Below are 18,569 nucleotides of genomic sequence, written 5' to 3'. Positions count from 1 at the left end.
ATGAACATTACTTTAACATTTTATTAAGTACAGGTATGTTCTAGTTCCGATCATCCGGGCCCCTTACTGAGTCCTTGTGGCGAGTACGCGTAATAGGCCATCGGACACTCGCACGTGCCCCTTGGCCCTGGGTGACCGCGGGGGCCCATTGCTCCTGTAAAAAAGACAGCATTACAACAGCGCATTTTCTAAAAATCCTGCGTTTTTGCCACTAAATATAAAAGAGTATTCAGATATTTTCAGGTAATATGTAAACCAATTAATATGTTTTGATTTTATTACCTTCTCGTCCTGGGTCGCCCCTGTCTCCAGTTCTTCCAGGATGACCTGTTGGGCCCATGGGACCTGAGAACAAACATGAAACTTGTAGTTTACTCCTTGTAGTTTAAGTAAAACGTACTCTGACTAGTTTTCTGCTAAAGTCTTTATCATTTACATATTCAAACAGAATTTCAATTTGGGCGAATGGAAAATTTCACACGGCTAGAGTATATTTAAACAAAGTCAATTTAATCAAGTCTTAATGATTATGAAAATTCTATCGCATTATGAAAATAAATTGCACTTCTCTCATTAACAAGTACTACTTACCTATTTGTCCTCTGGGTCCCTCAGGGCCCTGCACTCCAAAGCCCTGAGGGCCCCTGTCGCCCTTATCCCCTTTGTCTCCAGCTTGTCCGGGACTGCCAGGCTTGCCTGGCTCCCCGGTTTCTCCCGGATATCCTCGCGGACCTGGCTCTCCGGAATCACCTTGTATTCCTAGAAATAGAGTGATTATGTTTTAACGTTGCCTACACATATACATTATTTCATATAAAAATTGGCATCGCTAAGTTTCCTATATCTATAATATAGGCAGTTGCTTAAGCAGCTTCTTTCGAATAAGTATTTTTCCATTATTAAACCTAGTCTTAAAAGCAATCAAAAAGCGCCATTGAGTTACGGGTTTTAGCGAACATGCCTTACCACATGCACTAATTAAGCCGTGCTTAAATTATTTTCAAGTTTATAGGTAATACATATAAGAATTAATGAATAATGCTGCTTTGGTACTTACCTGGTGGCCCAGGAGGTCCTGGTCTTCCCGGGTGTCCTCGCTTACCAACTACAGTTTTTGTCTCCAATATGAGGTTGGCAGTCAGCTCTCTTAAGCGCTCTGTGGAAAATTGTATATAGTAAATACTTTAGCTAAAAGATACTGCAGTAATTATATTCGAAAGCGAGAATGTACAACTACAGAAACAACCAGTATGTCTTGGGAAAGATCAAAAAGGGAATCAATAACGTACTGATAAAAAATTATTTCCCTCTACAGCAAGGGTAAAATATGGGTAATGTAGGTGAGTAAAATCCATACATATTTCATATGTAATGTTACCAATAATGGCATACAAGAACCATTCGTATTACCAACCTTTAATAATATCTTCACAAATGTTTCTTATTTCAGCTTCAGAAATAGAAGGAGCCTGAAATGATAAAAGACGACATTAAGGGCGCGTTCACACGACACGCGCACGCCCAGCGCACGCCACCCGCGTCCAACTCGCATTGAAATTGGTTAAATAAGAATTTGAGCCTTATTGCATCAATAGATCTCAAATAGGGTATTACATGCATTTTTGAAATATATCTTAAATAAATTCTTTAGTCTTAATATATCTCTAAAAAATTAAAAATTTTTTTTTTCTCACGTTATGTACGAATATAAATTAATTGTTTTATCATAATTTCAAATTTCGCGCGTATTTCGCGAAAACGCGGCACACAACGGACGCCATGATTGTTTTTTGGTCATGGCGTCATTACGTTAGTAAACAAACTACAGCTGTCAGTAATACATATTTTGATATGTATTGAAAATTTTAATAATGAGTAATTATGCTCCGTATCGTTGGTGTGTTGTTTCTGAATGTGAGAACACTAGTGTAAAAACACCAGACAAATTATGGATTCAAGTACCAGTGAGATTCAAACACTTGGTTAAAAGTTGTTTACTACCGTACTGACGTCATTAGCATGGCGGCGACATTTCGTAGTGTTCAAAGACAGATAAAAAAACCTAAAAACTTTAAACTGCAATAAAAAATATATTTATGTACCTTACGAAGTGAAACTAACATTTCCCGATTGCTTTTCCTCTAAACAATCATTGTAATACACTTTTATTTTTTTTCTCATCTAGACTAAAATACCCTATTGCATTTAACAAGGTCTACACGCGCACGCCACGCGCACGCCCCGCGCCCGCCTCGCGCCAACCCTGCACTCGCCCTGCCCGCGCTCTGCACCCTCCCTGCGTACGCCTTGTGATACCGGGAAGCCACTATGCCTAGTGAACGAACATAGTCCAGTCACTAGTAGTTTATGTGGGCGCGAGGCGTGTGCGAGGCGGATGCAGCGCGTGTGCGGGTTTAAGGCGGGCACAACGCGTGCACGGGTGATGTGCGTGACCGGCGCGTGTCATCTGAATACGCCCAAAGGCAAGTCATCGTATTCGCAGAATTTTTAGAAACTAAAGTACGTCACACTTTTGGTACGGGATTGGAATACATATCAGCACAAAAAAAAACACGTACATGCACTTAGCAAAGCTTTGTAACTCACCTCTCTTACAATACTAGGAGGCGCCGGTAATCCTGGCGCGCCCATCGGTCCCGGAGCCCCCGGTATCCCATCCACACCGGGCTTGCCAGGGAACCCTGGGAATCCAGGCTCCCCTTTCTAAAAGCATAAAAAGAAAATAATAAATACGACAACAAACTTGAATAATTCATATTATACTTTAGAAGAATTGCAATAAGCATTGTAAAAGACTTCTGAATGGAAATCACAAGAAAAAATAATATGTTCGATAAGAATTCAGTTTAAGTCAGTAAGTATTACCTGTCCTGTTAATCCGGGTGGGCCCTGTGGACCGGGTATAGAAACTAGTGCACCTGTTGCAGCTGCAGCACCCGGTGGGCCCGGCCGACCTGGGGCCCCTGGTGGACCTTCAGGCCCCTGTGAAAAAAAAAATAGAGTATATAAACCTTCACTCCTGCATAAAAGAACTATTAAAGGGCCTCATTTCATCAAGTTATTGATTTCTTTTGTTTCTTGTTTATTATTTGTGAAAAATACCGGTAATCCATCAGAGCCCCTCTTGCCCTCTGGTCCGGCAGGGCCTGGCGGGCCCCTCACTCCAGGCACACCTGGTGCACCAGAAAACCCTTGTGGCCCTGGTTGTCCCTGGAAGACAAAAAAAATATAATAATTAAATACAAAACAAACACACTGAAATATTTTGTAAAAAAAAAATATATGATAATATCTTCAATATATTACCGTCGGTCCATCATGGCCCGGTGGTCCTCTGGGGCCTGCGATGCCGTCTCTGCCGTCCCGGCCTGGAGCACCCTTCTCTCCTTTAGCACCTTTAAAAATAACAATGTCAAGCCATATGTCTTGTTCATTTAGTGACCAATATTTACGATTAAAATTCCTTTTATCACAACGAATGTTGTCTACCTTAAATAAAGCTCAATTTGAGCAAAAAAGCAATAACTTACCATGTATCAAAGAAGCATTGATATTACTAGCAGGGCCCGGAGGACCAGGGAAGCCCTGCTCGCCTCGGGGACCCATAGGCCCTGGTGGTCCAGGCAGACCCTAACAAAAGAATAAACAAATGAACATAGAAATATATAAATTCTATATCTACTAACTTTTTGATTAGTTATTGAACTCGACGAACGCGGACGTGCTCATCGCAGCAATCTAATAATAGCATAAATTAACAATTTTTATTTTGACCTAGTTTTCGAGACATAGTGTTATTATTCTGAAGTATACAGTTTTTATTGCAAATATGGACAAAAAGTAAACTTCAACAATTATGGATAGCAGCCCCTCTCGTCGTGGCGGACTGCCGCATTGCTCTTCATCACCAGCAGTAGCCAGAGGTCGCGCACAAGATGATGAAGTTGAGATTTATTCTACTCCCGAAATTCAGTCCTGGATGAATAGCATTGAGAAGTGCCTGAATGAGGTGACGACCATGGTTTCGGAAGGCAAGATGAATTCCGAACAAAAACTAAGAGTAAGTAGCCTATGTCTTAAAGTCGGTCGTGCAGTCTCTCAAATGGCTGTGCAATACCAGTCATTGAAACATAAAGCCCTCCAAAACTACGCCACCTTGCAAACGTTTAAGGAAAATGAAGACCTTGCTAGTAGCTTGACTGAGATCAAGCAAAAGCTAGAAGAGAACCTGATCAAACAGAAACAGGAAAGCACTTCCTTTGCTGACATGGTGAAGGGTACAAAAACCCTTATACGGCCTCATGCAACCAGCTCAGTCGCTATATATCCCAGAGACAGTACCAAGACCAGTGAAGATACCAAAAATTTAGTACAAAAGATAGTTTGTCCTGAAGAAATGAAATTGAAGGTACGTGGACTACGAAAAATAAGAAACGGTGGTGTAATAATAAGCACTGAGACCAAGGACGACATCCAAAAATTGAAGCAGACTGTCGAGCGTTCTACATCTGGACTTACTGTTGATGAACCTCGTAAGCGGAAGCCCCGTATCGTAATTATTGGGGTCCCTACTGACATGGCAGAGATAGAAGTTTTCAAATGTATTTATGAACAAAACATTGTCGACAAACTACCAAATTTGACCAAAGATGCATTTTTATCCTCAATCAAATTAAGCCATAAGTCAGGAAAAAGGGATGCTGACAGCTGCAACTTTATTATTGAAGTGCCAGCAAGCGTCCGGAGAGCCCTAGTGAATCAAAACAGGATCTATATAAACTGGACCTCGTGCCCGGTACGAGATTTCACCCTCGTGACTCGGTGCTTCAAGTGTCAGCAGTATGGTCATGCATCCAAGACTTGCAAGTCCATCACCTCTACTTGTAGCCACTGTGGTGCAGAAGGACACACAACTCAAGAGTGCTCTTCGAAGGAACAACCACCGAAATGTGCAACCTGCAAGCGCTACAATAAACCCCACAACCATAAGACAGGAGATTTGGATTGCCCTGCTAGGAAAGCCGCTGAATACAGGAACATTAACTCGGTGGATTATGAAGGCGCCTGAGAGCGCCATGCATTAGATTTTATCAATTTTACACAATACATAATTGTATGTTTTTACTTAGAGATAGTTTGTTTACTGATTTTATACGCCAATTGTAATACATCAAAATTACCTAGACATAATCGGAACATTTAGTTTTAAATTAGTATGTAAGCATTATTATAAATATGTGTAATAATAACACTGTGTTTGTCACATTGACCTAGTTTTTAGTTACTAACAGCAATTTATTGTTAATTCGCTATAAATATTATAATAAGCACTTTTACGCCCGAGACACAGGTTTTTACCTAGTTCGGGCAAATTATACATCAGCACTTTTTAGAATTAAGCTAATATTGTAAAAATTATGTACAAAGTGAAGTAATAAACAATTTATTTATTTATTATTTATTTACTAATACCAAAAAAATTCGTAAACTCACGTCTTTCCCATCAATTCCTGGCAGTCCAGATATTCCATCAAACCCTCGCTCGCCTGGATCACCTATTGCAACATAATTTACTTGAGTATTTATCGTATTTTTGGCTTAAATATCATGATATTTGAGCTTCACGTAATGGGTTTATTTTTCCTCATTATTTGCCAATTTCGCAATGTATTGATATATTTTAAAGCCAAAAGTCTTGGTATGTGTTTTTTTTTATTTATATATTATTAAAAAAATAACACACAGCAATATTATTATCAATATAAACATATAAATAAGTGAGCTTACCTCTTGGTCCCACATCGCCTTTCTCTCCCTTTGGTCCGCGCCTCCCCGGTTCACCTGGTGGTCCCACGTATCCTACACCAGATGCCTTAAAATGCAACAGATTTCGTTTTACACACCATCAATTGTAAATCAAAGGCTTTATTTTTTCTTGTAGAAATAAATATTTTCATCGTGCATAGTAAAGGAACGAATACCAATATATCAAAGCAAAATAGTATTAATTATGTAGAGATTTATCATATATTCATTAAAAACAAAATAAGAAAACAAAAGTCTTTTTTTTCTTACTCACATTTACAACCGCTCCCGGTGGGCCCGGTTCACCCATATCTCCTTTGAAGCCTCGGGGGCCCGGAGCCCCAATCTCTCCTTTTGTACCGCGTATACCCTGAAACGTAAGTTTTCCATGCAAGAATATAACCTACTCAAACCCCATCAAAAATACCCCTTTATGAAGTTGTAATTAAAATAGTAATTATTTCCCCTTGAAATAGTGTAATAAGTACGTATTTAAAGTGCTATTAAGTAATAGTTAGCTACTCACCGGTATACCAGTATATCCTCTCAGCCCTGGCTCCCCTTTAGGACCACGCGGCCCTTCTGGACCCTAAATGACAAAAAAAATATTTAATAATACTTTTAGAGTTCAAATATAAACAAAATAATATGTATATACTTTTTACCCTCTATTTTCTCATTGCAATTTGGTATATAATTATATTGTGAACTAACCAACACGATATGATTTATTTTCAATCAATCATATACAATTATATTAACAATACAGGATTATTTTAACAATACCTACAGGACTTTCAATGCGAGTGTAGCTGTTGCAATATTACTAAACTTACCGGAGGACAGGTGGTATTGCAAACTGTGGAGTCCAAAGGATCCAACAACGCCGGGTCTACCTCAAACTGAAAACAAATGAACAAACAAAACGTATCGAATATAAATACAATTTCATTCAAAGATTCGTTAATTGAATTCCTTTTCATTAAGGTGCTATTTCAAAGCGAGCTGACAACGGCACAACTGCCGACGTTAAGTGCACTATCAACCAGTTTCGCAGTCGCTGCACGTGCTATCTGCAGTTGCAGTCGACAGCTCGCCTCCATCTAGCACCTTTAGAACAAACTTGCTTTATATTCAAAAGTCCACTTACCGTTGGCGGTGAGGTAGCCACTAAGTACTGGGGTTTATCCTAGAAAGAACATAATATTAGTTCAATGAGCCAAATATCTAATATCGAGAGTCCACTCACATTATATCGTGTAGGTTAAGACAATTTCAGATGAAATGTTTTTAGATTTAAAGGAAAATATCCTTATTTGTCATTAACACACTAACGACCCGCCTCAGCTTCGCACGAAATATCAGTATTTCCCCACATATTAATGGATGTTATTATACATACAAACCTTCCTCTTCAATCACTCTATCTACCTCTATTTACGCATTAAAGAACCGCATGAAAATTGGATGCGTAGTTTTGAAGATTTAAGCGTACAAAGGGATAAAGGGAATGAAAAAGCGACTTTGATTTATACTGTGTAGTGACTAGTGAAAGTGAATAGATGTTGTTGCTTACAATTTCTTCACAGCTGTCTCTGCTCAGGTTATACCGGTCACAGCTCAACGATAGCCATTGCAGATCTATCTGAAATCAAAAGTACACGTGTATAAATATAAATGACCTTCTTAACTACGCACAGGCAATTATTACAATTACTGTTCTTGCTGAACGTATGGTAGTTCGTAACTATGTAAATTCTGGGCACATATTATTTGCATGTTGCTGCTTTGCCAAAATCACCTCTGCGCGGCGACAAACACAATATTCCGAGGTGCTGAAGTTTGGCGAAAACTGTACCTAATTATTTAAAATTTTTAGATTGTGTCGCTTCTTCGGTAAACGGCTGGATGGAACGGCTTTAATTTTATAATTTGTTTAAATAATTTGGTGGACGCTTGATCGTCAACATAAAATCTTCAAAATGAAAGCAACATCCTTTAGTACGTAAATTCCAACCGTTTTGTCAACCCTCAACGATACTGACGTAATGACCCTTCTTGCGGTATTATAACGCGGTACCACATCCGTCTAATACCTGTCCCGGATATGAGTCGACCTCGCAAATCCCTCCAAATGAACCGGACAATTTTTAGTATGAATATTGCGGACTGTGGATCCGGGACAATTTTTTTTAGGGGCTTGAGGTAAGATTTATTTTCTGTTTTGTTTTGGTATGTTTTTTTTATAAAAGTAATGGAGTAAATAACTCCAAAAATTACATTATATTTTCAGTTTCATCCTCGTCCCGAGATAACTGCTTCCCGTAGCTTGAAAAACACCTCCCCTCTTATTTTCAGCTTAATCGGTCCAAAATTTTAAGCGTGATGGCGTGACCAAGGGATGTTGGGATTCATTTTTATATACCGTTCATCTATGATGATAGATACCATCCATGAGTTAGATAGCTTAAAGACCTATAAGGTTTTAGAAAAAGTATGAAATCACTTACAGGTGCTGAAGTACCGTCATCATTGGACACGATGGTGACAGAAGTCGCGTTCGTGAAGTCACGAGAGCTGATCTTCTCTGGCATCAACTGGAAGAACATTCACAAATTATTATTACTAATGGCCATGGTTCAGAATATAAGTACACAGAAAGCCAATGATTTCACCCGCATTCCGTGGAAACTAATTTCCGTACTAGGAGAAAATAGCCTATATCTCCTACAGTGATAGAATTTTTCAAATCAGTTCAGTAGATTCGAAGCCTTTAATGTACCCCACTAACAAACAAGCTAGCCTCCTTATAATATTATAAAAAGGAAAGGTTTAATTAGATTTGGTCATATCTCAACCAGGACCAGTTGGATATTAGGACCAAATGAGACACACACACATTTAGAATTCATATCAAAATGCACACACACATACACACAATTCTCATACAGCCAACTATCCAAGTAACAAAGTTATCGCCGCAAATAACGGTGTAATGACATGAAACTTCAACAGAAACTGTTCTGGATGCAGTAGTTCTTGCTAAAGTTATACCAGTATTGTCTTGTGAGATACAATATTTACAACACCTTATTTAAATACCATTTCTATCAAACTCTGAACTTTTTTTTACTCTAACAATATTTACTGATATTATAAACCTGACGAAGCTCGACTTTGTTTATTTGCTTGAACTCGGGAACTATTATAAAAAATATATTCATTTTAACGAATAAAAACATTTTTTTTAATTCTTCTATCTTCTGAAATATTTTAAATTAATAAATAACTTATGTTTATGTTCTCACCTCAACACAGTCGACAGCAACATGAACCGTATGATTAGAAATTGAAGCGTGTATCTTGTGCCAACCCGGAGTGAAGATCTGAGGAACAATCGTAGGTAATCAATTAGTAAAATAACAACATTTTAATTTAGCTGCCTCCATCAAAATTACAGCCCAGCCCAAACTACGGGACTTAAAACTGCCCTAAACTCAAAAGAAAAAATAATCATAACCTGTTCTACCTAGTCTTACCATACTTCCTTTATCATTGTCGATAAAGTATATGAACTAATCAGATATTATCAGAAAAGTATATTTCGAATACGACAATTTATAAGTACTTTTAAACCAACCTCGTTGTTTTTCAGTAACAAAGTTACAACACAAAATACCCAAAGCTAGACTAGTAAAAGACTGATACACTGATGGAAAGCTTTATATCCTCTATTTTACATTATGCAAAAAGCATTAAACAAATACCTCATAACTATTAAACATGACCCTCGACCCGCCGATGAAGACCGCAATCTTCTTGGAGACCGGCAGCATGGTGAGGGCGAACTGCAGGCTGGACTCAGAGCGGGCTCGCACCAGGCTCCAGGGCCGACGCTGACCGCGGGCGTTGAACGTGCCTACTACTGAGAAGTGGGATGGTAGACCCGTTGGGAACACCTCGCTAGGAGATGGATATAGAAATATTTAAGTCAGTATCAATATAGGTGGAACAACTTTAGGAGATTAGGGCTCTTTGCAGGTCAAAAGATTCAATTTCAATCCTTCAGAAAAACATCCAGTGCTGGACAAAAATCTTCCCTAAGCCGGGAAAATTAGCCCATTCCTATTACCACGGTGAGCTTTCAATCCGAGAGTAGCTTATTCAATAATAATATTTTTTAAGACTTTCTTTTTTCAGAATAGGTTTATTTCAAACGCAAAAGACGTAGATGTAGGTACCAGTATTGCTTGTGGAGCTCTTCTTTTTCAAAATAATACACAAGTATATGAGAAACGCGTTTCAAAATCCTAAACGAATGGGCGTAGAATACAGGGAGCCTTGAAACAGGACTTAAAATAAAGAACTATGAATACAAGAAAATTAAAAAAAAAATACATTTGAATAATACAATGACACGTCAAATAAAGATCAACATTTACGCAGGCACTACGGACTCACCGCAAAGGCAAAGTCAAGTTAACATCAAGCCCAATCCTATACGCTCTCTGCAGGTCCTGCGACCCTTGTACCAGCGTGATACCCTTGGCATCAGGTTGGTCCATGCGGTAGACTGCTATCAGGTCTACCGTCTGAAAGTCCACGTCTCCTGGCAAGTGAGGGGAGCAAGGACTCCCCATGTCTCCTTGGGGTCGCTCTGATGTCGTGGTTGTCGTTGTGATGTTTTCTGGAAGCATATTTGTATGAAGAACTTGGTTCTCGCCATTTAAAATGTAGGAAAAGGAACTGGTTGTAAGCCTACTCTATGGGAAGTTAGCAGTTAATGTGGTAATTTTTATGACGATCAATAGCTTTAGTTAGCCGGGAGTCTTTTGAAGAGCGTTAGGTAACCTGATTCTGAAGGCAGTTTTCCTCAATTCAGGATGTTAAACGTGTCTCATCTATATAACTAGCCTTGTTCAAAGAAGGGACTGTACTGTTTTATTAATAGCTACTATATATGTAATGCAGGCAATCATTTTCTGCAGAAAAGTAAATCATATTAGAATATTTCCTATATGATTGTTCCCCGAAATGTGTTAGGTATGTGTAAATAGTGTGTGTCAAATACATAAAGGATGATGATGTGTCTATTGTCGAATAGGCACTTTAATTTATGTACCAAAGAAATATTATACTTGTTGGCAGATACATCATCATTAAAGGAATATCGATTCAGCGCATCAAAAAGTGAATTGAAAATCAGTTGATATTGACAGAACTGGTTCAGATCAATTCTTGCAATATCAATTTAATGTGTTTTTTAATGTTCTTTTATGAGGACAAGTCACAGATGATTTATGTGGTTCTGATCTAAATTCACATATCGATAAACGAGCATTCATTGAAAAATTGTGTCGTGATACATAACTAGGATTCATGGATATGGATACGCCATAACTTCCAAGAGTAAGATAAAGATTTTATTGATATTATTATAATGAAACTCACCTGTTTGTCCATGACTGATTGGGTATGATGATATCACGATTATAAAAATAGTTAACCTGAAACAAAAAGGTGAATAGAATTAGACAAAATATGAACAACGTAAGACCTAAAAACATCGTAACGTCGTTTTTTGTATGAATTGATGAAAATTCAGAAGATATCCAGGTTTTCAAGAATTAAAGTGTAGGTATGTCATGAGGAACAGATAACTTTTGCATATCATTTCTTATATGATATTTTGAGAATATTGAGTTAACCACAAATACAGTTCTTTGGTCCAGAATATTAGTTAATTATCCAGAATTTTACATATACCTAAGGACCTCGTACAAACGCTGGATTTTTCTACAGAGACTTAACCTTAACCCACCAGTCAACGCATCAAATAAATAGAAACATCAACAACGTCCTACTTCGGGCATCGAATCTCGATAGCTTCAGGTCAACAAATAATTGAACCTCGTCTCCGACCCACTTGATTGACCTTCAGCAGCCAATGAGCCAATTTGATGGTCTTCAACGGAACTTTGACGTCAAAACACTTGAGTGGGTCAATGTGACAACAAAACAGTAGGTACATAGGTATCTACTTATTGAAGATTGTGAGGAAAATGCATGCACATTAGTGACTAGACTTTAAGATTGTACGAACTTAAAGTTGGGGTATAAGTCTGAAAGGAAATATGATGGCGTTTCTGGAGACTTATCATTATTTCATTATTTCAAAATTGAGTGAAAATATGATGACAAAATGAGTGTGCAGACTTATTATTGGCCCAGACTTTTGTATGCACGATTTTTTGCGCAGACAAAATTCTATGAAAGTCTGTGTCAAGTTGGCATCGGACCCACCATATGACTGATGAAAGGACTAGAGGAAGGCAAATGAACATGGCTATTAAAGGGAATGATTAGTTGTGTAAAATGTAAAGCTGTGTGAGTGAGTTGGGCGCTCTTATTTTAGGATGGAAGACAAGATGATAACAATGAAGCTTGGGAGAGTATTCATAAGCAATCGTGAATGCTGCCTTAGGAATGCGATTAACTAATCAGTTTTTCCTTAAACTTCACTTAAAGGCTGTGTTCAAACCAAACTGAAAACTGAAAAAGTGTTTATGTATCTACGGAACTGTAATGAACTGCGTAATTCGCTCACATTCGGCGGCTGACACTCAGTTTGACACACAGTTTCTGCAGTCAGTTTCAAATATCTTCTTTAAACTTATACCACAATAGCAATGAAATGAAATGAAATGAAATGAAATGAAACAGCCAAATTTTGTAAATTGATGCAGCCAAAATTTCAGTGAATGAGTAAACTACTACCTAACTGAAGTTTCATCGGAATTTTATTAGCATCGTAATGGAGAACATGAGCTATAACTTTGGTGCTTTGCTTTTCTGATAGCTGCATCTTGATTTCTACTGGGAAATTGTTTCGTTATAATAGTTTTTGAGCACTTCGTCGACCAATTATTCAAGAATTACTCTGTGTATCGTTCCTCAGTGCATTATGCAGCTTACTTGGATAGACGCTTAATTGGCAATGAGATGAAAAATCCATACCCTTGGGGAATAAGTACCTGAATGCCAAGACACCTTGGCAGTGAGAAAAGAAAATGTATTATCAGCGTGTGCGTTACTGATTAAGTAGAATTTTCGGGCCTTTTTCAATGCGTAAAGTAGATGCATCAAGTGATGGAAAACTAGAGAAAATAGGTAGTCCCTGTAATTAATATAACTTTATAATGGCGTCCACAGTCGAATTCGGCCACGGCGGCTGTTCTCACTTAAGGAGATCAGCCAGCTGCGCAGGACATATTATAGTGCACGAGCATTTGCGCAGACACAGGTGCACTCTCTATTCCTTCACTCTCATAACCCGATGGGACGACAATCCGACACGACCGGAAAGAGATCAGGCGCAGGACCGACATTTACGTGCTCTCCGATGCACGGGTGAATCAATCACCAACTTCCAGACTACGGGCTGCTTTGTGAAAGTTTAAGAAAACCCACAAAGCGATTTCGGCCCGACCCGGGAATCGAACCCGAGATCTCGAGCACAGCAGCCGCGCTTGCGACCACTAGACCAACGAGGCAGTTTATATTCGACTACACTTTAGATTCAAGTAAAGATATGAAAACAACAGATAGGGCAAACCCAACCCGTGACACATCAGGAACCATTTGCGTATTTCCACGTGTAATGTCGGAACAAGTATTCCGTATCATCCTGTAATGTAGAAAATAAGACTCACGGTGACCCAGCTGAAGTGATTCATAGCTTCATCTTCGGAAGCACAGTATCATCTAGTGATTTAGATATACAAATGAAATAAATAGATAAACGGTTTGTATGCTCGTACTTCATGTTTAGCTGCTGGCGGTACAGAAAGACAATCATTTTTTGTGTCAGTGGCTTAGGCCCCCAGTGCATAAAGCACCTCTGGCCGAAGCCCCCGAAAATTGCGTTTAAATAAATTTATCGCATCAGGGGCGTCGACCACAGATGTGTCTAACACTGGGGGCCTAAGCCACTGACCCAAAATGTTTTTGTCTTTCTTTGCACCTAGCTGCTAAAAATGAAGTAGAAGTTTAATCCAAACATTCAATCTTAAAGACACCATGTTATTGTTGTTCGATTACTCGGGTAAAGCTTCCTTTCAGGTAATTTTCAACTTTCTATAGTAGTGTCACTGGCAGATAGCAATTTTATTTGAATAAACTTTATAAGCTTGGATTCGTATTCATCAGACAAATCTAGATGATCACACGCAAATCATACAAACGTAGTTATATTTGTAGTTGCGCATGATTCGGCGATGTGATACAATCATTTAATTCATTTGTGCCGTTTAATGGACTGAGCTGTTAACGACTGGTCATATTGGGTTCCGCATACGTAAATGACAAGGATCAATGTCGTATGGCTATGGAGATTACATGGCTAAATAGTGGTAATATTATAATTTTCAAATAGTTTATGATATGCAACGGATTCATTGAGAAGGGATAAATAGGTACTCAGGGTACCAGGTACTTAATTTTCCTTTTGCTTTGCAATTTGAATAAAAATGTAACATTCTATTTTCAATTAGCGAATGTGTCTGGAAATAGTTTCAAATTAAACTAGAAAATACTGAATCGTTCTTATTTTTACCAATGATCTTAATACATTATCAAAAACAAAAGTATACCCTCATAAATTCATAGTCAAAATTATTTATTGATATAAGAGCTGTTTATACTTTTGCACTTTTTCTCGTCAATCATTGACAGCATTCCTAAAACGCCCGAACGAAGTGGTGAAGGGTAGGTACAACTTCCTAAAACTATAGATATTAATGCCTAAAACGCATTTAGCTACATCTTTCTATAAGTCGAAAGGCTCTATTCACATTACTTTCTATCTCTAAACAATCCATAAAATATTCAAAAACTTACCTATAAACCGCCATATTCAAATTTCAACTCGAGCGCATACCGTGCGCGCGCAGCCCCGCGCGAACCAACCGCGGCGCCCAAGCGAACTCTTACTGACTGGATCCCGCCGAGATTTGACGGAACACATTGATAATATATATCAATTAATTCGTTCCTGACAACAGAGACCGCAATTGAATATTAACTGCATAACTTCATGTTGCTACATTGTTGTCAGCGCATTGTAATTTTCTACGCTAATTCATTAATTAGTATCCAGGTCTCCAGTGTAACCAAGTGCATGGATGTCGCCGGATACTAGAGCTTTTCATAGCAACTGCATATCTATCTGAACTTCCACTATCTAGTTACTGTGTAACGCCATGCCTACACTTACAGAAAACTGGTTATCAGACTTTCATCCTTCTGGTTAGCCACGACTGTCAAACCTCCCCAACATTCGGGATTAAAACCAGCTTAACGTGTAAACTGCTACTTAGCTAAGAGTTCATCCCCCCCATCCTCCGAGCCTTTTCCCAAACTATGTTGGGGTCGGCTTCCAGTCTAACCGGATTCAGCTGAGTACCAGTGCTTTACAAGAAGCGACTGCCTATCTGACCTCCTCAACCCGATACACCTTGGATAGACTGGTGTCAGACTTACTGGCTTCTGACTACCCGTAACGACTGCCAAGGATGTTCAATGACAGCCGGGACCCACAGTTTAACGTGCCATCCGAAACACAGTCATTGGTGTCTAAGATATACTTAGAAAGTACATACAAACTTAGAAAAGTTGCATTGGTACTTGCCTGACGTGGAATCGAACCCGCGCCCTCATACTCGAGAGGTTGGTTCTTTGCCCACTAGGCCACCACGATTATAAAGTTATAAGAGTTCATCCATAACGCTTATTTATTACACGCTTTTTATTAGCTTCACCTGTATGTTTGTAGGTTTGTAGGTTTGTATGTTTGTATGTTTGTTTGTAACCGACTTCTTTGGGCGCGATTTTGACCCACTTTAAACGGCCAGATTTCGTTCAAACTTTGTAGATTTATTGAGGACCGATGACAATACACTAATTTGATAAAATTATTCCATTTTAACCGACTTCCCAAAAAGGAGGAGGTTACACATACACATCGATTACTCCGAGGTTTATAGACCGATTTACGTGATTCTTTTTTTGTTCGACTTGGAATAGCTGCCAGTTGGTCCCATATTCATCAGGTCAGGATCTGATGATGGAAACCCTGAGAAATCGAGGGCAACCTTCAAAACTTGTAGGCATACATAGGGTAAAAACTTGACACTTAGGTGTACGCCTAAAAGCACTATTCAACTGTGAAGATTTGGAGCTGACCTGATGATGGAGACCAGAGAGGGTCGAGGGAACTCGACAACTGAATATGTAAACTACCTCGTGTTTGGGCTTAAATTATTTGTATTGACAAGACCTTTGCAACAGTGAAGGTTTGGAGCTGACCTGATGATGGAGACCAGAGAAAGTCAAGGGAACTCGACAACTGAATATGTAAAATACCTCGTTTGAACTTATATTCTTTGTATTGATGAGAACTTCCCACTTGTATGGATAGTGACAACTATTCGTATCACTGAAAAGCTTTAAATAAATAACCTTTTTACAAAAAAATTAAACCGAGTTCCCAAACACTAAAAAGCAAAAAAAAAACAAATTTTAGGTGCATCGGCCTAGAAGTCGGTGGCAAAATTAACTTAGTAACATCCATTAGACACCGACTTTTAGGCTTTTCAATTTGCAAAATATGATCTTTGTTAATTTATATAATTTTCATCTATAAGTAGTCGATAAGGTAAGAAAATTAATTAAAATTTTCTAGAATTTTTCTCTACAGTCGATAAGGCAGGACTCGATGTTAATTTTTATTTCCAATAATTATCTTTAGCCGTTTTCTCTAATATTGACAAATTTTTGTATACTAAAGAGAATTTTAATTCTACAAAACAAATAATAGTTTGAAAACAAACTAAAAAGTATAAAATAAATAATAGTTTAAAAAAAACTAAAAAACACGCTTTTTATAGAAAAACGAACTAAAAAATAGGAAATAAATTTTAATGAATTTAAATTAAGAAAACAGTGTTAAAAATTTCAATGAATATAAATTAATAATAGTGTGAATACAAAAAAAAATATTTAAAAAAGCGTGGGGTGCTTTTTAAGATATTATCGAAATGAAAATCACTGTACTCATATCTGTCAATAAAATATTTATAACTATTGACACCATGCACCCCACGCTTTTTTTTAAATATTTTTTTTGTATTCACACTATTATTAATTTATATTCATTGAAATTTTTAACACTGTTTTCTTAATTTAAATTCATTAAAATTTATTTCCTATTTTTTAGTTCGTTTTTCTATAAAAAGCGTGTTTTTTTTTTTTGTATGTATTTTCTACACAAGCTATGCTATTCATCATCCGCATTTTTTCAACAAAATTGTGTGGTCGGCCGTGTCGTCCTTCGCCTCTCCCTAAACCACTTGATAACTGATTTTTACTCGTCTATGCGTGCTTAGCAAAATGCTAACTTTGGCTCCTCGATACAGACACGCGCCAATTCTTAGATCATAAAAATGCATCAATGAATACTTCTTCAGAAGATTGATGACGTCGTCGCCTAAGCTTGCATATGTCACATGACACCCAATTCTTTCTTAGTATCATGGCTGATTTACATTGAGTCAGTAACTGACGTCAGTCCACTGACAAGTCAGTGCTGACCCGGCACTGCCACCGTGTAAATTGATTTGAAGTCAGTACAGTACTACTGACGAAACACTGACACTACACTGACTTCGTGTAAATAGCACGCGTCAGTTTTCGGCGTCTACACTGACGTCAGTTACTGACTCAATGTAAATCAGCCTTTATGATATCAACTCCTCGTAACTTAATTAAAACGATGACTCTCTCTCAGTCTTGCAATTGAATGGCATCTTCAATTAATTTTCAAATTGAGTTGAAAAAAAAACTTGCATTTTCCATTAGTTTTTCTATATTTTCATACGATGGGTTTTCCGTAAACTTAACGGATAATGTCTTTGGGTCCCTAAAAAACTGAGACTTACTGACTTGATTTATGACATCAAGAAATTCCAGAAAAAGCAAGTAAATACGTTGTCTAATACGGTTAAATCGGTCGATCACGAACCGGAAAGGGTGCTAGTGTCTATAAACCATCCGAAATGAGAGATTGGAACAATATTTAACCACATTAATATGTAGATATTTGAGTATGAAACTTAATAACTTCAGAAATGGCAGACGGTATAAATGAACTTTTTCTTCCAGCCATAACACTAGAAAGTGGTGGGGCGTTTTTAGGGGTGCTATGCTTTTGTAATAATTGACGTGAAAAAGTGTTAATCTAGTTAGCCTCGTATCAATGAATGTTTTAGTCTTTGACTTTATATTTCGACATCTTCTGTAACTTTAAGATTTTATACGGCAAAGGGTATATTTATAAGTACTCCCGTGGCATTACAATGATGACACTATTACAGCAACAAATACCTCATGATCATTAGCCACACTGTCAAGGCTCTGAGAATGTTGAAATAGGCCACCTTCCTGGAACATTACTGCATGCCGACGAGGAATGCGATAGATTTCATGCGTTAATAGCTCTTAATAGGCAGAAAGATAAACGCGCGCTACTCCACTAGTGTTTCATTAGCGATTAAATAACTTGCTTACAAAATATAGCTAAATAAGTATAAACTGCATGGAAATGAAACTTTTTTTTTTTTTTGGTGACTTCCCGCCACCGTAACATTAGTATCAAAAAATAATCTAACTAATCGCATAGTAGTATT

At 37.9% G+C, this 18,569-nt stretch overlaps 2 protein-coding genes across 2 annotated transcripts; one reads left to right on the top strand and one right to left on the bottom strand.

Moving 5' to 3' along the window:
* Nucleotides 1-6: 6 nt before the first annotated feature.
* Nucleotides 7-18,415, bottom strand: LOC110383134 (collagen alpha-1(IX) chain). The gene is made up of 24 exons (XM_064041592.1): nucleotides 18,268-18,415; nucleotides 14,725-14,878; nucleotides 11,278-11,333; nucleotides 10,288-10,513; nucleotides 9,594-9,789; nucleotides 9,135-9,212; nucleotides 8,337-8,423; nucleotides 7,403-7,471; nucleotides 6,977-7,015; nucleotides 6,663-6,728; nucleotides 6,353-6,415; nucleotides 6,101-6,196; nucleotides 5,809-5,893; nucleotides 5,515-5,576; nucleotides 3,552-3,651; nucleotides 3,328-3,416; nucleotides 3,124-3,231; nucleotides 2,887-3,003; nucleotides 2,608-2,724; nucleotides 1,415-1,469; nucleotides 1,058-1,156; nucleotides 592-759; nucleotides 283-345; nucleotides 7-154 (listed from the first exon to the last, which is right to left on the bottom strand). The coding sequence occupies exons 2-24, from the start codon at nucleotides 14,736-14,738 to the stop codon at nucleotides 51-53; spliced, it is 2,157 nt and encodes a 718-aa protein (XP_063897662.1). The 5' UTR covers nucleotides 14,739-14,878; nucleotides 18,268-18,415; the 3' UTR covers nucleotides 7-50.
* Nucleotides 3,728-5,112, top strand: LOC110371718 (uncharacterized). Its single transcript, XM_021328086.3, has one exon. The coding sequence runs from the start codon at nucleotides 3,878-3,880 to the stop codon at nucleotides 5,087-5,089; it is 1,212 nt and encodes a 403-aa protein (XP_021183761.3). The 5' UTR covers nucleotides 3,728-3,877; the 3' UTR covers nucleotides 5,090-5,112.
* Nucleotides 18,416-18,569: the final 154 nt, after the last annotated feature.

The sequence above is a fragment of the Helicoverpa armigera genome, chromosome 25 (assembly GCF_030705265.1).
Source record: "Helicoverpa armigera isolate CAAS_96S chromosome 25, ASM3070526v1, whole genome shotgun sequence".
Classification (NCBI taxonomy): Eukaryota; Metazoa; Arthropoda; class Insecta; order Lepidoptera; family Noctuidae; genus Helicoverpa; species Helicoverpa armigera.
This window is presented reverse-complemented; position numbering and strand designations above follow the sequence as displayed.